The sequence below is a fragment of the Artibeus jamaicensis genome, unplaced genomic scaffold, assembly GCF_021234435.1.
Source record: "Artibeus jamaicensis isolate MK-2021 breed Jamaican fruit bat unplaced genomic scaffold, CSHL_Jam_final scaffold_847, whole genome shotgun sequence".
NCBI lineage: Eukaryota > Metazoa > Chordata > Mammalia > Chiroptera > Phyllostomidae > Artibeus > Artibeus jamaicensis.
The window spans coordinates 19276843-19296650 of NW_026522057.1; the positions used below are offsets into that span (position 1 = coordinate 19276843).

Genomic DNA, 19808 nt, shown 5'->3' on the forward strand with positions numbered 1-19808 from the left:
TTTCAAAAATTTATATGGAACCACAAAAGGGCCCCGCATAGCAACAGCTATCCTAAGAAAGAAGAGCAAAATTGGAATCATGCTACGTAAAAATCAAACTGTACTCTACAAGGCCATAGTAATCAAAACAGCCTGGTACTGGCATAAAAACAGATGCATACATCAGTGGAACACAATAGAGAACCCAGAAATAAACCCACATCTGTATAGTCTATTAATATTCGACAGATGAAGCAAGCACATCCAATGGGATAGAGATAGTTTATTCAATAAATGATTTTGGGAAAATCGGACAGGTATGTGCAGTAAAATGAAAATAGACCATCTTCTTACAGCATACACAAGAATAAATTCATAATGATTTAGACTTAAATGTTAGACCCCAAATCAAAAAGGTCCTCGTGACAGTGAGTGATATTTATATTCATGGTATCAAGTAATTGCACCTAGATGTATCAGGAGGTTTAAGGTAAGCCCTAAAAATGCTGCATTTGGATTGTTGGATATTGTCATAAAGATGAGTTTAAAAAGTAAATCTGTAAACTACACTAGTAGATACTAATATAAAGTTTTTAAAGTACTTTGAACTTGAGTTACCATGCCATATTTATTCACAGTATGATATTATTTTTGCCATTCTTTGACAGACCCCTTATCCCTCTGGACAGAATGCAGGTCCAACCACATTGGTATACCCTCAAGCCCCTCAGACAATGAATTCGCAACCTCAAACTCGTTCTCCGGTAAGTAAGTGAAGCGTGTTCTAAATAATATTCAGGTTGTATTTGTAGTAGCTTGCATTTCTTTGGCTAATATTTTTACTTGATTTTGGAAATTTGTCCCAAAGACAATTTATTATTGTTGTGGTTATTATTACTAATATTATTATATTGGTTAGCTTTGCATTTTTCAGACTCTTTGCTATGTGGATAATTTAGATTTATTAAGAAAAAGAAGAAATGGAACCTCTTTTATTTTTCAGTGGCATGATTTTTATAAAAAATTTTCAGTTGCATTCAAATTTATTTTAGTTCTTAATTTGTTAGTTGTACTGTTCAGAATTCAGAAGATTAAAGCACAGTGATTTTAAAATTAAATAAATTTCATTGATTAGAACTCAGATTCCATTGGTTTGTGAAGGACTTCAGAACTGGTAGCACTAGAACAGTTCAAACGTTTGATAGTGTGGACAAATGCATGATATATACCAATGATGTATTCATTATTTTTAATGGTAAATAAATTCTTGTACAAATGTAAATGCTGTCATCCTCCTTGCTCATCTTTTACATGGATCGCAACAAGAATTGCAAAGACCGAATTTACCCAGGGTTTATCCTTTTGTTTCCCAAAAGAATACAGTGGCTTCAGCTGTCCGTTCCTTAAAACGTCGTTCCCTGCCTTGCATGATTAGTTTTTGCTAGAAGGTGCTTCTGTAACATCACACATGGTATCTCTCATCCCTACTTGTACCTCAGCTCTGTGTTTTCCAGGGATCTTATTTTGATTCCCCACCCCTGCTTTTTTTGCCTGTATAGGAATATTTCATTGCATTTAGCTTCTGTTCATTTAGTTTTTGCATGAATTTAGGAATGTGGAAATGTATGAAAATTGCACAAAGAACTAGGAGAGCATAGACTGCACCAGAATGTAATCTCTTTCTTACCCTCTTTCTGTCTTCCTTTTCCGTATTGCCCTCTTCTCCAATACCTGTTCTTAGATCCTGGTTCTCCCCAGGGGGTGGAGGAACCATTCTAAAGAGGTGGGACTTTGGTCCTAGTTGCTTGTTTGCTCGTCTCTTTTCGTTTTGGGTTTGTTTTTTTTTTTTGCTGAAATGGTCAACAAGATGTCTGATGCAAGCTTTGTTCTGAGAGTGCTTTGGGCATGTGGACACTTGACTCCTTGGAGTGGGCCTGAGATCTCACGAGTTTAATTTAGATAGGCCCGGGTTCTAATCATTAAACATGGAACATTATGGTAAGCTGTTATTACAAAGAATTCTGTGGCCCTCTTTATTCCTAACCTCCCTTTTATAATATTGGGGAAAAAGATTTAAATTTACATGATTAGAACTGGCGCAAAACCTGACTGAAGAGCTGCATCTCTAAACCAGTTTTTTTGACAGCCCAGCAGAACAGTGCCAATACATTGCACAGACAACTGGAAGAGGAGGAAGGTTTTGGAACAGACTCCCGTTTACAGGTCCTTGGCTGGAAGAGGCTGGATAAAATACTGCATTGTAAGCAATATAACAAACTGTACTTCTTGCAGGCAGTGGTGCCTCTGGCACTCATTATTTTTGACCACATCCATTTATTGGCTGATGAACAGAAATGCATTGATTACTTCCTCTCTGAAAGTCTAATCTAGCATGGCAGTTTCTGCCAGGCCTCGTGGGGAAAAGAACAAATTGGGTGGGTCTTCTCTATTGGGAATTAGACAGGAGTGATTTGGGGTTTAGATTTTTCTTTATTTTAAACTTGAAGAGGGATATTCTTTCAGATAAATTTGATTTTAAAAGGCAAATTTAAAGGCTTCTTTTTCCCTCTTTCCATTTTATAATCAAATATCAAGGGGGAAATTGTCTGTAGTTGTCAGCCATTTTTCTGTGGTCATAAACTCTTCAGATACTATCCTTTGCAATTTATGCCATCCGCTCTGCTAGTGACCATTACCCACCCCCATTACTAAAAACTACACCCATAACATCCCATTACATACCCCAAAACAAGTGCAAGACTAGCAGACCCCAGACTACTCTTGCTTGTTGTTTTGGGTCCAGTTTTCTTTATTTCATTTGTGTTGGTGCTGGGTGGGTTAAGTTTGGGATATGAAATTTGGCAGATTGCATTTTCTTTTTACATCCCAAGTTGCCATAGTCTAGTCTCATCCATCCCATAGCTATCCCAACTGGTGAGGAGAGGTAAGCTGTTGCACCAAGGAAGGGACTTTTCCCATGGCTTTGTAGAGCAGCTAAAGCTTACTCCATTCTATTTCTGCATTAATGGGCCATTGGCAATTGCACAGTCTAGGCTCTTCTGTTCTTCCCTGGACAGCTGCCTTTGCAATCCAACTGGCTTCAAGGGTCCCCTACCCCTTTCCCTCCTTTGGGTTATCCTTGTGCCTGTGTTTCTGTTTCATACTTGTTAATATCTTAGTTAAATTTATGTTTTTGAAAATCTTGTTTAAAAGTAAAAAAATAATGATATGCTATTTATCTGTTCTATTTTCTGGTTTACTGGAATTCTTTAAACAGTAGTTTATTTTTAAATAGCCTCCAAAATAGTGAAGCAGTTGAATGCGTAATTGGGAGAGGTGGACAGTTTGGCTTTTGCAGTAACCTGTTGCTTTAGTTATTTTGTGGTGCCAAGTGCCAGAGTTACATCAGTGTTATGTTGGCCATGCCCAGTTACCAACGATGCACAGAATAGTGAATGAGTGGGTGGGTGGTCACATTAACATTGGATCCAAGTTCACAGAAGGCTGCTTTTCTTAATATCTACAGTCCTCACCATCTTAAAGACCCCTCTTCAAAAAAAAGAAAAAGAAAAAAGAAAGTTTCTATGTTTCATATGAGCCAGCAGCGACTACAGTTTGTTCTGTTGCTTACAGTTACCCGTAGGATTAAGACTATTGTCATTTCAGATAAAAAATTCAATAGCCAATGGTGACTAGTGCAAAATAGACTAGGGTACTTTTCCACTAACTTAAATTGTGTTTTTTAAAAATTATATGTATAATTTTATAAGGTACTCCTTTTGCTCATAGAAAGTTCTTTCTCCTGGAACATTTGAAATATATAAAGTTTTAACTTTTATTTTAGAGCCTTAGAAATGGGAACCTTTCTGTGGAACAGTGATAAGACAGGTACTGCTGTACTCTGGTTAATTTTTTAACATGGCTGTTCTCTTTTGTTTTTCTTCAAAAGTGTCATGAAGAAACATCTCACTTCCACCCCCTACTTTCATACCACATGGGTGGTATTGCCTGTTCTTGAAAGTTTATGTTCATAATAGGTGTATTCTGTTTTCATAATTGGGAAACTAAAATGTGTAGACGTCAGTTTCTTTGAAGAGAAAATGTTTTACAAGAACTAAAGTGGCCATTACCATCATTCTGAAAAACTATTTTTACAATGTTTAGCAAATATAATAGATGACCTAACATATCCTAATCATATAGGTCATAGAGAACTCATCAAGTTATGCTGCTGAATAACTTAAAAATACGTTAAGGTACTTTTCATTATCTGAATAATAGGTGACATTTTAGCTTCTGAGGTGAATTCTTGATGGAGCTATTTTCAGGTATTTCTTATATTGTGGCATGTGCTTCACTGTAATTTTTAAATATATTTATATGAAATAATGATAATTGAGGAAATAATTATGAATCTCTTGCAAATACTATTGCAGATAACTAATGTCTGGGTATAGAGGATTGTTTCTTAAGCTTCAGTTCAGTTCACCTGTAGTGATGAAATGACAGAAGGAAGGTTCCATAGGAAATAACACAACTGAAGAAATATATTTTAGCTCCTTACATGTGTTAAATTAAAATCCAGTACGGTTTGCATTCAGAAACTGCTTTCTAAATATTTTCTTTTCACTCTTAAAGAGGGTGATTAACATGACAATAGTTAGTATATTAGTAGCCAGTACATGACAGTAGGTACCCTAGTATTTTTCCATCCTTTTTAGTAAAAATCACCTTAGAAACCCAGTTTTGCCCTGATGAAGAATGACTTCATCTTAGAGGTTTAGTATTTAAGTACAATATTATGGATGAATAAGCCTTTTTCTTCCATTCTAAGCTAGGGGGATTAAGAGTGGAACCACATATTATCTGTTTTCAAGTACTTAGTAAGTTGGCTGAGAAGTTAACGTTCTTTTTCACATTTGTTCTCAGTAGCAGGTATCAGTAGGTACATACGTGCAGTGTTGTGCTGTTGTGTATAAACAGTGAGTGAGAGATCTGACTTCTTTCACTCCTTTTTCTTCTTGAGCTTATATAGTACAACTCTGATTAATCGTGTTAGAGAGTGATGTTCTTCATTAGCTGTTTGCTTTGATATGCCTGGTATTAAATTTCACTAGTTAATTGAATTTAAACATGTAATTATTTATATTTACAGATTATATATAAATACATAGATTATAAACATTTAAGGTAATATAATACATAAATATATGAATAAAATTTTATTCTTTAACTCCAAGAAATAAAGGAAGCTATTAAAACTTCCATTTCATGTGTGAGATACCCCATTTAACTTAAGTAAATTTGACATCAATCCTGTTACACTCTTTATTTCCCATTGGACAGTATTATTACCTCCTGGTATTTCTTGTAATGTAAAAACATTTCTTTCTCCCTCCAGCTGTATCAGTTGCATAAGCACTCTTGACTTTTCATACATTTGTTTTAATATAACCACTCAGTATTTCAAAAAATTTAGCTTTTTTTTTTTTCCTATTGGAGAATCACCCTTACTCATGCCTAACAGCTTAGCTGTTTCTCTCCCAGCTGATAAATGGCAAACTGTTTCCGGTAGTGGTGTTAACCTGTTGAATCTTAGTACCTGTCTGTCACTGTCCTGCAGCAAAGCTTTGACTGTTTGTGTTTTTTTTTTCTTGTGGGTTTTTTTTCTTTTGGCATATTGTGTGACATTTTGGTTTTTGTTGTGGTGTTTCTGACTCTTTGTGCCTTTCCTTTTGTGTTTGTTTTCCCTCCTTTTCTCAGTTTGCAGCGGGGCCTCGACCTGCCCATCATCAGGTACTGTACCCTTGCCCCTTCACTATCATCTTTAACTAATAGGTGGGGGCTTTAGTAGCTGCTGACTCTTAGAATGCTGCCATTCCATGGAACCGTTCAAGCTACTTACTGTCTTCAAGAGTAGCTTCAATCTGTGTAATTCAGTTCTTTTAGTACTTATTTCACAGCATTTTGTTATTAACAAACCCAGTTGCTTCTGTTGACTGCACAATTGAGAAATTAGTAATTTTTCTTCCCAAAAAATAATTGCTCTAATTTTAGAGAACCTTGAAGATACTAAATTTTGGAGATACTAAATAGATTTTGTGGATTAAGTTTAACGTTAACTGAATGGAAAAGGCACCATTCTAAGGGTTTTCTATTAACATTCTGACATAACTTGTATTGATGTGTATAAAATAACATTAGTATTTCTAAAACCACTTAATCTCAGTTACTAACCTAGGCTTAATAACAAATTAACAGTAATATACACTCATTTGCTACATAGAATTATCTTTATTCTTAAGACATATTGAAAATAGATACTTTAATTAATTTAATATTTTTAGCCTGTTGGTTTTTTAATGAAGTAATTGTATAAATTAAAATTTCAAAAAGTATATGCCGACACTCATTTATTTAGCAGAATACCTACAGGGTGTGGTTTGAGAGAAAGAAAGACTTGCAGGGTGTTTTTCCCCCCAATTTGTTTTTTATGGAGTATTCTGAAACATTTTCTTCTGCTATCGTAGAACGAGCCCATCAGGCTGTAGAATCTGATAGATCTGGCTTTCCTGTATAATTGGCTGAGTGAAGCGAATCTTTTTCTGAGCCTCAGTTTCCTAGAGATAATATACTTAAGTCATTTGACACAAAGTATGTAGTCAATATCTGGTAGCTATTTTTAATGTAGCTATGCAGCATAATGCAGTTTGATAAAAGGAAAGTGGTTTACCAGTGTTTATTTAGCTGTGGTGTCATACTTAGAATTTATTTTACTGAGTAAACGGGTGTTGTTAATTGAAGGATTTCATTGTCTAACTGTTCTAATATAAGGCTCTGTTTCTCAAAATACAGTCTATCTAATTTACAGGATGTAAAGCCAAGCAAATTCCAACGTGTTAAAGACATTTTGCAGGAGAACTCAGGTGGTTGTATGAAGTAGCTGGCAATTCTTTGGATTTGCTATAAAACTTGGGGATATATTCTGGTATTGAGATATTGTTGTAGTACTTTGAGAACTTAGACTTTGGCATTAGCTAGGCCTCATTTTGACTCTTCCTTGTTAAATGTATGTTCTTGGGTAAGTTATTCACTGTTCTCAGCCTCAGTTTTCTCATCTGTAAAATGGGGGCAGTATTAATACCATCTCAGGACTGATGTGAAAAGTAAATTAGATAATGCAAATAAAATAATTAGCAGTGTGTTTGACATGCACTAAGAATCTAGGAGTAAAATGACTAATAATTAATAAGAGAGATAACCTCTTAGGTGAAAAGATTGCTTATAATTTAAAAAAAATTAATCAAGTGTCATAGAGCCAAGGCTTAAATTTTAGTCAGGGATCAATCAAGCCAGATACTTCTGACAGAGAAACCTGGGAGATCTCTGCTCAAAAAGCAGAGTAAAAAGAAACTGTTGATTCATATAAATGAATTTCGAGCTCCCTGATACAAGATTAGATGTGTGTGTAATCTCTGTTCAATAGCACTGACCCTCAAGTTCCAGGGGTATTGTGTTCAAGCCTTTCTACATAGTCAGACTTGGGGAAATGTATTTTTTAAACTTTATTCTATGCTTAAAGGCTTATGGTACATTTTGTCTTCCCTTATTTCTAAAAACCAAAGAAAACGTCAAGGAATTTCTGCAAGAAAAGGATGATTTCAGTTCTGAAGAAAATTTTCACATGTAATATAACTCTAAGTATTGGAAAATTGTTTTTTCATTTAGCCATAGGATGATGCTTGTGAAATTATGGCATGTTTCAACTAGTAAAAAAATAGAACTATACACGTGTGCATACTTATTATTTAGCAAGAAAAGTAATTATTTTCCATCACCAGTCCTTTGAAGATGGTTCTTGAGATGGAGAAAGAACCCAGAGCATTGTTTTTGGATACTAAAACTTCAGGTAGCTGGCTGCTTTTTACTGTGGCATACTTCCTTTATAAACATTAGTTAAGATTTTTTTCTGTATAACAGAGAATTTAGTGAAAAGGAAATGTGTAATCTTGATTCAGGCAGCAGCAGTAGTTACCTTAGAGAAAAAGATGAAGAACTTGAAGTGCCCATGCTGAGCAGAGGCAGCTGGACCAGTGCTGTGGTATGGCAGTGAGTAAATTGTTAGGAAAAGCTTGCTATTCTGTATCCATGAGTGTAGCTGGCCAGTTTGATTTGTTTCACTATGAAGTAGATATGGGTGTGTTCACTGGGTTAACCACTTATGAAAAACTGCTCTGTAATTGCAGTTTATTTAGCAACCTCTGGGCTCTAAACCCCAGTAGAATTGCCCCAGGGACAATTAAACAAAACACCATACATTTCCAAATACCCCCTATGGAAGTGAGATACTGTTTACCATTTGAGAATCACTGGCCGAAGTCTGTATTTTAAGAGAATCTTCTCCTCAGATCAAAAGTGAGGTAGAGATCTAAACCCTGAGAGATTGATGGAGAAAATACTCATAATACAAAACAGGTTGTAGAGAGTTACTTCATGAAAGCAATACAGTGAAAACAAACTTTGATATACAGAGAATACATTTTTAAAGAGGAAACATTTATGTCCTGGTATATTTTTGGTTTATTGTGCTTAAGATTAAAGTTGGAGTTGAAGGCAGAAATGCTTTTTTCATCTATGGTGGTTTGCTTTGGCCACAAAGAATTAAATCAAATTAGAATTAGAGTTAGCCTTGAATAGTTAGAATTAGTGAATAGATTTCTCATTTCTCCATTACTACATTATTATCAGTGGCTACCTTTCTGATTATATATCCTTTTACGCTTTGATCTTTTTTTTTATTATTAACAAAATAATTGGTGCTGGGTAATGTTTCCTATGATTAATGTTTCTAAAGTCCAATATTAAATATATAACTTTTTGTGGATGCTTAATAACAATTGATCCTTTCAGTATTTCAAAGAAAGAAGTATTTACTGTTATTTAAGTAAGCTATTTGGAGATAATTGCCATCATCCAGTTTAGTAATGTAAAACCTATATGTTTTTCTTCTTTGTAAAATGAAGTTATCTGAAATGAAATGTAACAAATAAAATTTTGGATAGTAAACATTTTTAGTTTAATACTGGGTTGGCCAAAAGGTCCATTTTGTTTTTTCCATAGAACAAAAGTTACATTTTTTATTTTTACCTATACCTTGATTGATTTGGATATTTTGAGAATGTTGGCTATCTTCCGTGTGGTTTAAACATTGATTATTCTTAATGTGTCGTTTCGATCACTGTCAACTTCAGTTGGTCTACTGACCATGGAGCACCGTCCAAGGAGAAATCTCCAGCACGAAACTGCACAAGCCACTTTTGGCATGTTTGATCAGTCACAGCACCTTCTCCGTATACTGTAAAAATCTTCTGCTTGTGTTTCAGTTGCATTTTTTACCTTTCTTAAGATAATAAAGCATCATATGTTGAAAATGTTGCATATTTTCTTCCATCTTCAATACTAAAATTGTTATACAAAATTTCACCAATACTTTTTTTAAAAAATGCATACTTGTATGACAGCTGTCACAGTACAATCTAATAAAATTGCTTCAAATGAAATTAAAGACTACTAAGTGCTACTACAGCCATATTATGGAAAAAAAACAAACTTTTTGGCCAAGCTAAAAGAACAAAGAAACTGCTATAGGAAGCATTTCTTATACTTTTATTTAGAAGATTTTTTATGTGTAGGCATCTTGGGCTATTTCAGCCATGTCTTCTTAGTTCTATGAGTTTTTGGCTTTTGCAGGGATTCTTTAGATTACTACTACTACTGTCACTGAATTTTATAACTTGAAGAGAATAACAGTTTTCTTCAAAAGTAAAAGAAATCCTAAGTGATTGTATATGCAAAACACCCTTGACTTTAGAACTATGTCAACTATTTTTACTCTGATGTTTGAATATCCTAAGTTAATTAGAAACTGAACAGAATATACACTCAGAATTAAAAACAAATCACTTGGTACAGTGTAGATTCTGGCTTGTGTTATTAATTTCAATGTTTCGGTCACTGAAATTTGTTTAGTTGTGGTTTAAAGTTATATTTCTTTATGTGACTTAGGGGCTTCACAAGAGAGATCAAGTGTTGATTATATACTATGGCTGCTAGTCTTGCACTGTGAGAAAGACCAGGGATTGGTATTTAAACTGTTTGTAGAACAGAAATATTTTGCAGTGTGTTGCTACATGATTTTAGTTTCTGTGGTGTTTACAAATGCTGAACAATATGCTGTATTCAGAGCAGTTGGATTTAGTTTAAACAAATAATAGGCTCCATAAAACTTAACAGTATTTGACCTCAAGGGATATGTTACCTGGTGGCAGGCACTGAAACTGTGCATGTTTTCCTTTCGTAGTTTAGTTCTTTTTGCAAAAAGATTTTAAAAAGACGAAAGAAAAAAACAGCTGGTTTATGTTCTTCTTCTTTTTTTTTTTTTTTCATTATGGTCCCTAAAGTTTTCTGTATTCAAAGCTGTGTTGTTACATTTGAAGTCCTAGTTCCTGGTAGAGAAATGTTTCTATTACTCTAGGCAGTTTCTTTCATTTGGAAAGTAAAATGGATGAATATTAAGGTTTGCCTCTGGGGCCAGACCTGGCACATCAGAGTTTAATGGATCTTGCTAGGAATTGGATTAAACATCTATATAGTTTTATGACCAGAACTCTTAGAATCTTTTTCACAGCTCGATAGAAGTCCGTGATGGGCAGTTTTACCTGGTGTCTTAGTCACAAGGAATTGTGGGATTGCAATAGAGAAAGTGAAGAAAATACAGGTTAGGACTAGTTATAACTGGGATTCAGACTTAGCTTTACTACAAATTCACCTTGGGTCTCAGCTTACTTATCTGTGAAATTGATAAAATAGGCTAATAAATGATACACTATTGAGGTGTTCTAACCTGTTGTGTTAAAGCACCTGGCTGTCACAGTGCCTGGTTCATAAGTCATTGGTAAGTGTCAATTTCCATTAAGCAGTGAGGCAGCCTGACATTTCCCCCTTTCCCAGGCTATTTTTACTTAGAAAATGAAGTGTTCTACAAGGATGCGTATTTCCCAGGCTCCATATAATGATCTGACAGAACACCTTTTTGTTCCTGATGGTGTCCTTAGGGGTTTCCTGCCTCCGTTTGACATAATCCTCTAGAGCAGCACTGTCTAGTAGAACTTTCTGCGATGATAAAAATGTTCTGTATTGTGCCGTTTGCTATGGTAGCTACTAGCCACATTGGGATGTTGAGCACTTGAAATGTGCAATGCAGCTGAAGAACTGACTAATTTGATTTTTAAATTAAATATTAATTTTAAGTAACCAAATATAGCTAGTGGCTACTATGTTGGACAGCTTAGCTTTTCAGGGCTTATATCTCCTAATTATCAGTGAAACCTAAATTATGTTATATTGACCACATGCAGGAAAATGCAGAAAAAAATTTGCAACAATCTTCACTGTGAATGGTAAGTCCAGTGGAAAGTACGGGTGACACTCGAGTGACATCCCATTATGCAGACACTTTACTATGTGTCAGAAAATCGTAGCACTATTATTTTTTTCAAGAATACTTTAGAATTTTTAATGATATAACCTAAAATATTCTTAATTGCAGATCTTACAATTTTATCCCTTTGGTAGGCTGAACTATATGCAAAAATCTAGGGATTTCAGAAGCATATTTTTGATATGTTTTTTATTGCTTTGCAAATTAATACATATATTCAGTAGTTTTTCCCCATATAGGAAGAGCTAATGTAATTGAATAGGTGGTTTTCAAATTTGTGATTATTACATAGTTTTTTAGAGGTATCTTTGCCTTTCGGTAATTTTAGAGAGCAAAGTCATTGACAAATGATACATTATAATTACCAGCATCTTCAAAAAGCATTTATTACCAATGTTAGTGGCCAGGAAACTTCAGGTAATGGTATAATTCCTACATCATTAGAACGATTTTCCAAGAGAAATGCTTTTCTCCTTCCTTTTCGGGTGTTTCTGTGAAATCAGCAATCATAAGTACCCTAAATTCATCCTCTGTTTTGGATCTGCCCAAAGTACCACCTTAAATGAGGTCTGTAGCCTTCTTTTGCATTCTCCTAGCATACTAGTGGACCACTGAAAGATAAAATACTTAAAATCAAATTTAGAGATGATAGTTATGTTGTACATGGTTCTTCTCTACCTAGCCCTGTTCACCATTTTTTACCAGCACCTTGATTAATAACATGCCTGTCACATTTGCTGATGGTCATGAAATTTTAACAGTGTGCTATATTCTGAATTCAAAAAATTTGTGCAATCTGAAATCATGGGTTGAAATTATAAATTTTATACCACTTGCTAGCTACCATGTACCACTCTAAACACTACATATTTTTAGCCTCACAGTATACCTGTAATCAGATACATTTTTATGAGATTCCTAATATGAGCTTCAGAACACAACTATGTGAGTACACATTTCCAGGTTATGTATGAAGAAGATTTGTGGGTTTTAAATGATGCTAACTTAGTCAGTAGTAAAATATGGTTGACAAAAGTGCTCCTGTGTTTCTTAGTGTGTTATTAATGGAAACTTAGTTGATCAGAATAAGCGAGGTATATTGCTCTTTGATTCAGCAAAAGATATCTATTGAAGGAAAGTCAAGTACATTCCTTGCAGGCCCCACTTGAGTATTTGTGTTTGGTTCTATTTAGTGACATTTTGAGCAGGTAGAAAAACATAAGCTGGTCAAGGAATTCAAAATCTTGAGAGGGACAAAAGGGTGGAGCCTGGAGATTGGCTTGGAACCAAAAAAGTGGTGGGAAAGTTGGCAGTGATGGCCAGCCTTCAAAGGACTTAGAGGTTTGTCACTTATGGAAAAGGAAGGTTTGACTTCGATGTGATTTTAGGTATTACGGGCATTGAACCAGAGGGTAGGTGATACAAATAGAGAAAAATGGAACCAATAGAAAGAAAAACTGATGCAGTGTCAGAACTCCATTTAACAATGAAATTGAACTGTGTCTTGAGTTGTTAACATTTCATAACCACAAGAGCATGACATGTAAGAGATTCAGACTTTAGGTATATGGTTAGACTAAATAGCCAGTACTGTCCTTTCCATTCAGAAGAGTTTGATCCCTTTAATGACTCATCACTCAGGGGAGGAAAGGGGATTCGGAAGCACCACAAGCATTTTGGGGAAAGCCCATTCCCATTCACACATTCTTTTCAATAACCTGTAGTTTGCTGCTGTGCCCACCCATGTAATCCTCATTTCCTACATTTTATTAAATCTAATTCTTTATTTACAGTTGAATGGTTAGGTTAGGAAGGATTACAAAAAAGAGGACCCAGCCCTGGTTGGTTGCTGTGGCTCAGTGGATTCAGCACCAGACTGGGAACCAAAGGTTCCTGGTTCATGGTCAGGGTACATGCCTGGGGTATGGGGGCGTGGGAGAGGCAGTGGATAGATGTTTCTCTCCCTCTCTTCCTTCCTCCCTTCCCTCTCTCTAAAAAACAAACAAATAAATAAAAAGAACCTATCTCTTTTTATTTATCTATTTTTTTTTTGCATTTGGAACCATCACATCTTTTCTAGTCCCGTAGATACTAGAATCTGTGTGTGTGTGTAAGGGGGGGGGGGACACAAGGACAGATAGGCTGTCCTAGTATAAATCTTTGTTGTATCAAAGGATATAAAGGCATATGAACAAGTTTCAGTCCCTTTAAGGGAGAGTAGATTTAGAGCCCTTTCAGTAGGGAAAAAATTGTTTTCCTGCATAATAAACACATTTTTGACGTAACTGGTGTAGCATTTTTCTTACCAGGAATCAATTATGGTTGAGGGATATTCCACCCATTAATATAGTTGGATAAAGACCTTGCCACATTCCTTCAGCCTTTAAAAAGGATTTCTTCTGATTGAGCACGCTTGTTTGAAAATACGATGGGTGTGCCATTTCATGAGAGGTAGAGTATGTAACAGTTAAAAGTACAGACCGAGAACCTGACTGTTTAAATTACAGATGAGAGACTTTAGCAAGTTACTTAATCTTCCTTTCCATCTGTTTCCCCATATATCTAATGGGGTGTTAATAATAGTACCCGCTTTAGCAACTTGTTGTGAGACTAAGTTAATATATAGTATATGTAAAGTGTTTAATGCTACCTGGTAGCTAGTAAGTGCTGTATAAATCTTAACTATTGTTACTTAATGTGCTTATGTGAATGCATTTTTCTGTTTAGTTTCAAAGCTGAGCTCTTAGTTTATAAAAAATTATCGTATGTCCACATAACCTCAAACTGTGTCTTAGTGGCTCAGCTGTATGTTAATATTGGGGAGCATCATTGAAACACTTGATTCTCTTTAAAAGCTGCTGAAGAAAAGTCTGACACTATTCAGAATCTTCTTGAATAAGATGTAACCTTAGTTCTTCTAGACAGCCTAATTAAAAATCCTAACAGAGCATTGGGAAATAATGGTACGAAAAGTACTCACACATAGTAAACTATTAAGATTTGGGGGAAACTTTGCCCATATCCATTTTCCTTGCTCTGCATAAGTAAATGGGTCAGTTGCCTCTCTCTCTCTCCCCCACCATAACCCTATGTTTTCAGGCAGTAAGTACCTTGAAAAATTTGATGCTAATGTAGCCACAGTGGATCATCACCTCTACCCGTTTGATACTCTCCTTGTCTTGACTGCCCTCTAGAGTCGATGGAACAGGATTATATAGAATTAGTCTTTTTATGAAGTGTGTTTAACATCTGTAATGCTCAATAAGTTGAGCAGATGAATGACTCCTCTCTCCTTGATGTCTTTAACTGTTTTGTGGTTCCTGATAAATTAAGTTACAAAAGTGATTTTTATTCCTGAAATGTTCAGTGTAACTCACATACATTGATGGGTAATAAGGTCTATCTGCTAGGTAATTGAAAAGTGAAGTTTAGTGTGAAGAGTTTACTACTTCAGTGTCCCCGGTGGCCACCAACAAAAATTGTTATGTCTGTCACCAAACGTGCATTAGTGGAGATAACTAGAAGACTGTTGCTCATGTGTGGCTCAGACCAGGTTTCTGTGTTAGTCAACTTTGCCTCTTGTACTTTCTTTTCATCTCCATAAACTACTGTCTGTGGCCTTCTGATTTCCTTATTTACTTCATTCTTGGTCTGTACCTTACTGTCTATTGCTTTTAAGTGACCTAACTTCTTTGGTGTTTTTTTTTTTTTTCTTTTTTGGTTCTGAGTTATGAAGGCTGAATGGGGATGAGCCTTGGGCACTGGATCCCAGTTCTTCCAGTTCAGCACAAGATGTAAAGTTACCACCTGTGGATAGCGTAATGATTAGGAATAGGACCGGATAAGACCTGAGTGGGCCTGAAGGTCAAAACTCAACTTTGCTTTTATTTGGACCAATAGCAACATGTCTGCAATTGTGAGGAACTCAGATTTTGGAGGTAGAGCACATGACTGGTACTATATTACCCTATTTTAAAGCTGTAAGTGGCCTCTTATATACCTGGTTAGTTGAAAAGATCAGGTTTCTGTGATGAAGAGTCTGATGTATGTTGCAAACTTTAAAATGATAAATGACACTTTTATTGTTAGCTCTTGCCTCCAATGAAGCTGTAGAGTGCATCCTAGAGAAGCTAAATAATTAATCACATAATGGCTATCCATGAGAGCCAAGAGTAGGAATCAGTAGTCCCAACTATACTTGTGCCATTAAGCAGACATTTCTTTCCAAGTTGTTATAACTGTGGCTACTATTAGAATATTTTTTGCCACTGGATTTATTTATTTTTAATTAAATGTGACTTGATTCTTCAATTCCACTGTTCTTGAATTTTCAAGGGAGAATTTGTCATTCTGACTTTTTAATCTTCCTTCTCCTATTATTACTAAATCGATATTTTTGTTTAGCTGCATGCTATGCCCTACCCCTTTCTACTGATCTATAAGCTTTTCCATTGGCTTTCTTTCTGTTTCCTGCCGCTTTCTTGCTCCATAATTGAAGGGAGGATTCAGACCTATCCAGGTAATAAACTACTGGTTCTGCATGGCCTCTTTATTACTCTATCCCATTACTACTGCTGCTGCTGCTGCTACTACTACTACTACTACTACTACTACTACTGCTATTACAATGAGATGGATTGTTTGCTGCTCAATTCACAATGGGAATTTTAATGTTGGTATGTTGTTTTAAGGCTTTTAAGTTTTAAGTGAGAACCATAAGTAACCACAAGTACTGATTGCCATTTGAAAGATTTGAGCTCTGCTCCTTCCAGCCTGTCCTTAAGACTGCCTAGATATCCTCCATTTTTGTTGCAAACTATTTGAGAAAGCAAAATTGGGTTCATTGTAGTATGAGGGTGCCATTTTTTGAAAAGGAAGGCTTTTACCATCACAGGACAATCAGCATGCAGCAAGCTACAGATAGTTTTAATTTGACTTAACCCTGATAGACTGAGATGAAAATTTTCATGTCCAGAGAGATTCTTGTTCTTGTAAATATTTTGTAGATGACTTAAATGGTAGTTTTTTTGCTTTTAATTTTTAGTTAAGTTGATAATAAGCCACCTACTCTTTATGAAAGAATCAATGCTTTTATACAACAAAACAACTTTTAGAGAGACATCAGCTACCCCTTTTATTATTTTTTATCACATTTAAAAATTATTTATTATGGTATGGAAATTTTAGTTTAAATTAGCCGAGACTTCAGTTTAAAAATGAGACTGCCCTCCTGTGTGCCAATGTGTGACACCAGGATTAAAACTGAACCTAATGTGATTAGTGTGGGATTTTTGTGAACCCAGCCATCGGCAGTTTTGTCTTTTCACGTATATCGCATTTCTAATTCAAATCGGTAAGATTTTTATTAGTGCAAACAAGGAGAAAGTTCAAAATAGTAAAATTTACATATCACCCTTTGTTAAATAAAAAACAGATAAATAAATGTTTTTTTTTCTTCCTTCCTCAGTTTTTCCAGAGGCCTCAAATACAGCCTCCTAGAGCTACCATCCCGAACAGCAGTCCTTCCATTCGCCCTGGTGCACAGACGCCCACTGCAGTGTACCAGGCCAATCAGCACATCATGATGGTTAACCATCTGCCCATGCCGTACCCAGTGCCGCAGGGCCCTCAGTACTGTATACCACAGGTAAAGTGTCTCTCAGGTCTATGCGGTCCGGCAGCAGAGTGCGGATTAATGCAGATCCTTGTCAATTGTCGGAGGGAGCAGGGAGGGTGGATGATGGCGTTAGTGTGTAGTTATGTGTGGACTTTGTTGTTGGTTGGAAGTCTAGCCATTCTGTAATTTTCCATAATGTTATATAAAAAGGTATTTCTACATCTTTTCACTTACAACTTTCTAAGATGATACAGAAACTGTTTTTGTCTCCTAGCTTTCCTCGCATCCCTTCCCCACAACCAACTGCTCTAAAATAGGCTCAGTAATTAAGCTGTTCTTGCGATGTCATTCCATGTCAGTAAAAGCTATGAGCATGGAATAATTTTACAATGAGCTCATGTCTGCCTCTGCACTGATTTTTGCTATATGGTTTTACTTCAGGCAAGACACACCTTTCTCTTCACTCTCATTGCATCCTGATAGCAAGCAAGCATTTTGAATGTGTTTAACCAAGTGGCTTCACCTCATTTAAATGATTTTCTTGCATACACACCACACTTTATTTTTCATAGTAAGCTACCTTCATATTATTGATAAATGTCTACAATTTCTCTCTTCTAGTACCGTCATAGTGGCCCTCCTTATGTAGGGCCCCCACAGCAGTATCCTGTTCAGCCACCAGGACCTGGTCCTTTTTACCCTGGACCAGGACCTGGGGACTTCCCTAATGCCTATGGTAAGTGTGAAAAATTGAACAATTTCTAAGGTTTGTTGTGTTTAACCAATTCTGTTGTTTGGGAAGTTAGTTTAGGCAATGAGGTTTAGTGGTCTGAAGTTATTCGTAGGCAAAGTGTTACAGACAGTTCTTACCTAAAAGTTACTTTTTACCTAGAGAGTGGTTTATAAGGGAGGAGTATTACAGAAGTGTGTTTAGTTAATGGCACCTCTGAAGGAGTTGCAGAGAGCCCACATGTCGAGGTTCTGCTGTTTGCCACCAGCTCATCTTTTACCAGATTTTTACTGAAGTCATAAATATATCTTACTTTTTTTTCCCAAGCAGTTACACCACTTACCCAAACATTTGTTACTGTTTTCCCACTTAGAATGTAACATATACAAAGGCAGGATGACCAAATCACAGTACACTTGTGATTCCTTTTCTGTAAAATTCTTATAAGATCTATGTGATGGGGAGGTTTGGAGGATTAGTTAAATGAAAATGCCTTGAAAAATTACAGATAGTTTTAATGTGTAGAAATAAGTGCCACAAGCATACTTTGTATGAACCAATGCTGAGGCGTAATGAAAATAACCTATTTTATTCAGTAAATTTCTACCACATACTATACTTTTTTATTTTATAGAATGTGAAGTATAAGGGATAAAATCATCAAATACTAGAAAAAATTAAGCTTTAAGATTCATTAAATACTGATCTTTTCTACTAGAGGACATACTAAAATTTTTACTTGTTCTTTTAAGATAGTAATCTGTTATAGATAAACATGTATCCACTAACCAATTTCTTAACATTGGGATTTAGTGGCTTGATTAAAAAACTTTGCAAGAATTGATTATATTAGATTAGCTCAAGAAAGTTTTCCTTAGGTTTTGAGGTGAAACAGGCAAATCATCCAAGTGTTAACTTCTTTTATAAAACAGACAACCTTCTGTGTATGACAGTGGTCAGTATAGCTTGTGAAACTGCCATTTTAAAAGGATATACTTTGATAGATTATTAAATGTCTTAGATATATGTTTATTTTAAATGGCTTTATAATGTATTTTCACTAAACTATTGGATGTTTTTAGAACAATACATGTTACATGTATGTAAGTGTTGCAGTAAAATACTATGCGTGCATTACCCAGATTAGACCGTTGCTAGGACTGTTGCAGTGTTCCTTGTGTGTCCTCTGAGCTCCACTTCCAGTTTTGGCTTCCACACAGTTCTGGAGCCTTTCTGATGGTATTTATTCTGGAAACGTAAATCCAGTTAAAATTATTTCATGTGTAAAACTGGCTGTTGGTGTTCGTTAGAAATTAGTAGCATATATTGAAAAAAAAAAAAACCCCGTAGGATGAGATTATCTATCACAGTAAACATGCTAAAATTAATACTTCAGTCCCATGTTGCAAAGGGAATGCAATTGTATCTTCTAATTTACCTACTAATTTTGAAAGGTGTCTCACTGAATTCTAGTCTATTATGTATTTATAGATTATGTAAACGCCTTTTTTGACTCAGAAAATGTCTTCATTAAAATTCTACTTGTGCTAACCCTCTTTCTTGCTCTTAATAGTACTATTGCAGTATATATAGAAGCAATATAGATGAGTTTACTAGTAGGGAGATAGTTTGTTGATTCATATATGATATTGTAACATATATTATTAGCTTTATTTCTATTGCATATAGACCTCATTGGCTCATTTTTATAAAACAATATTTTGAGGTACAGTGTATCTCATACACTGTTGATGTCTATTTCCTTTGATAGATACTCTTATCTATGAGGAAATAAATTCTTGTGCAGATCCAATGGCCATCTAGTAGGCATTTTTATTACCTAATTTAAAACACTATTTCCCTAGATTCATTAGGATTAGAAAAAGACTTTAAAATAATTTTTCATTATGAAAGTAATCAAGTTAATTATGAAAACTACAAATAATACAGAACATATAAAGTTGAAATATCCAGTTTTTCTC

The 19808-nt window shown here is 35.3% G+C and overlaps 1 protein-coding gene across 14 annotated transcripts in view; it reads left to right on the forward strand.

Annotated features, from left to right (window-relative positions):
* Window positions 1-19808, forward strand: part of EIF4G3 (eukaryotic translation initiation factor 4 gamma 3) — a 292964-nt gene that overhangs the window by 136589 nt on the left and 136567 nt on the right. For 9 of the 14 annotated variants that reach the window (XM_037140126.2, XM_037140134.2, XM_037140123.2 and 6 more), the window contains 5 exons: window positions 648-743; window positions 2126-2239; window positions 5743-5775; window positions 16947-17126; window positions 17718-17832. In XM_037140126.2, coding sequence (XP_036996021.2) covers window positions 648-743; window positions 2126-2239; window positions 5743-5775; window positions 16947-17126; window positions 17718-17832 — 538 coding nt within the window. The remainder of the gene's footprint in view (window positions 1-647; window positions 744-2125; window positions 2240-5742; window positions 5776-16946; window positions 17127-17717; window positions 17833-19808) is intronic. The other 5 variants (XM_037140127.2, XM_053660345.1, XM_053660347.1 and 2 more) reach the window with 3 other exon arrangements.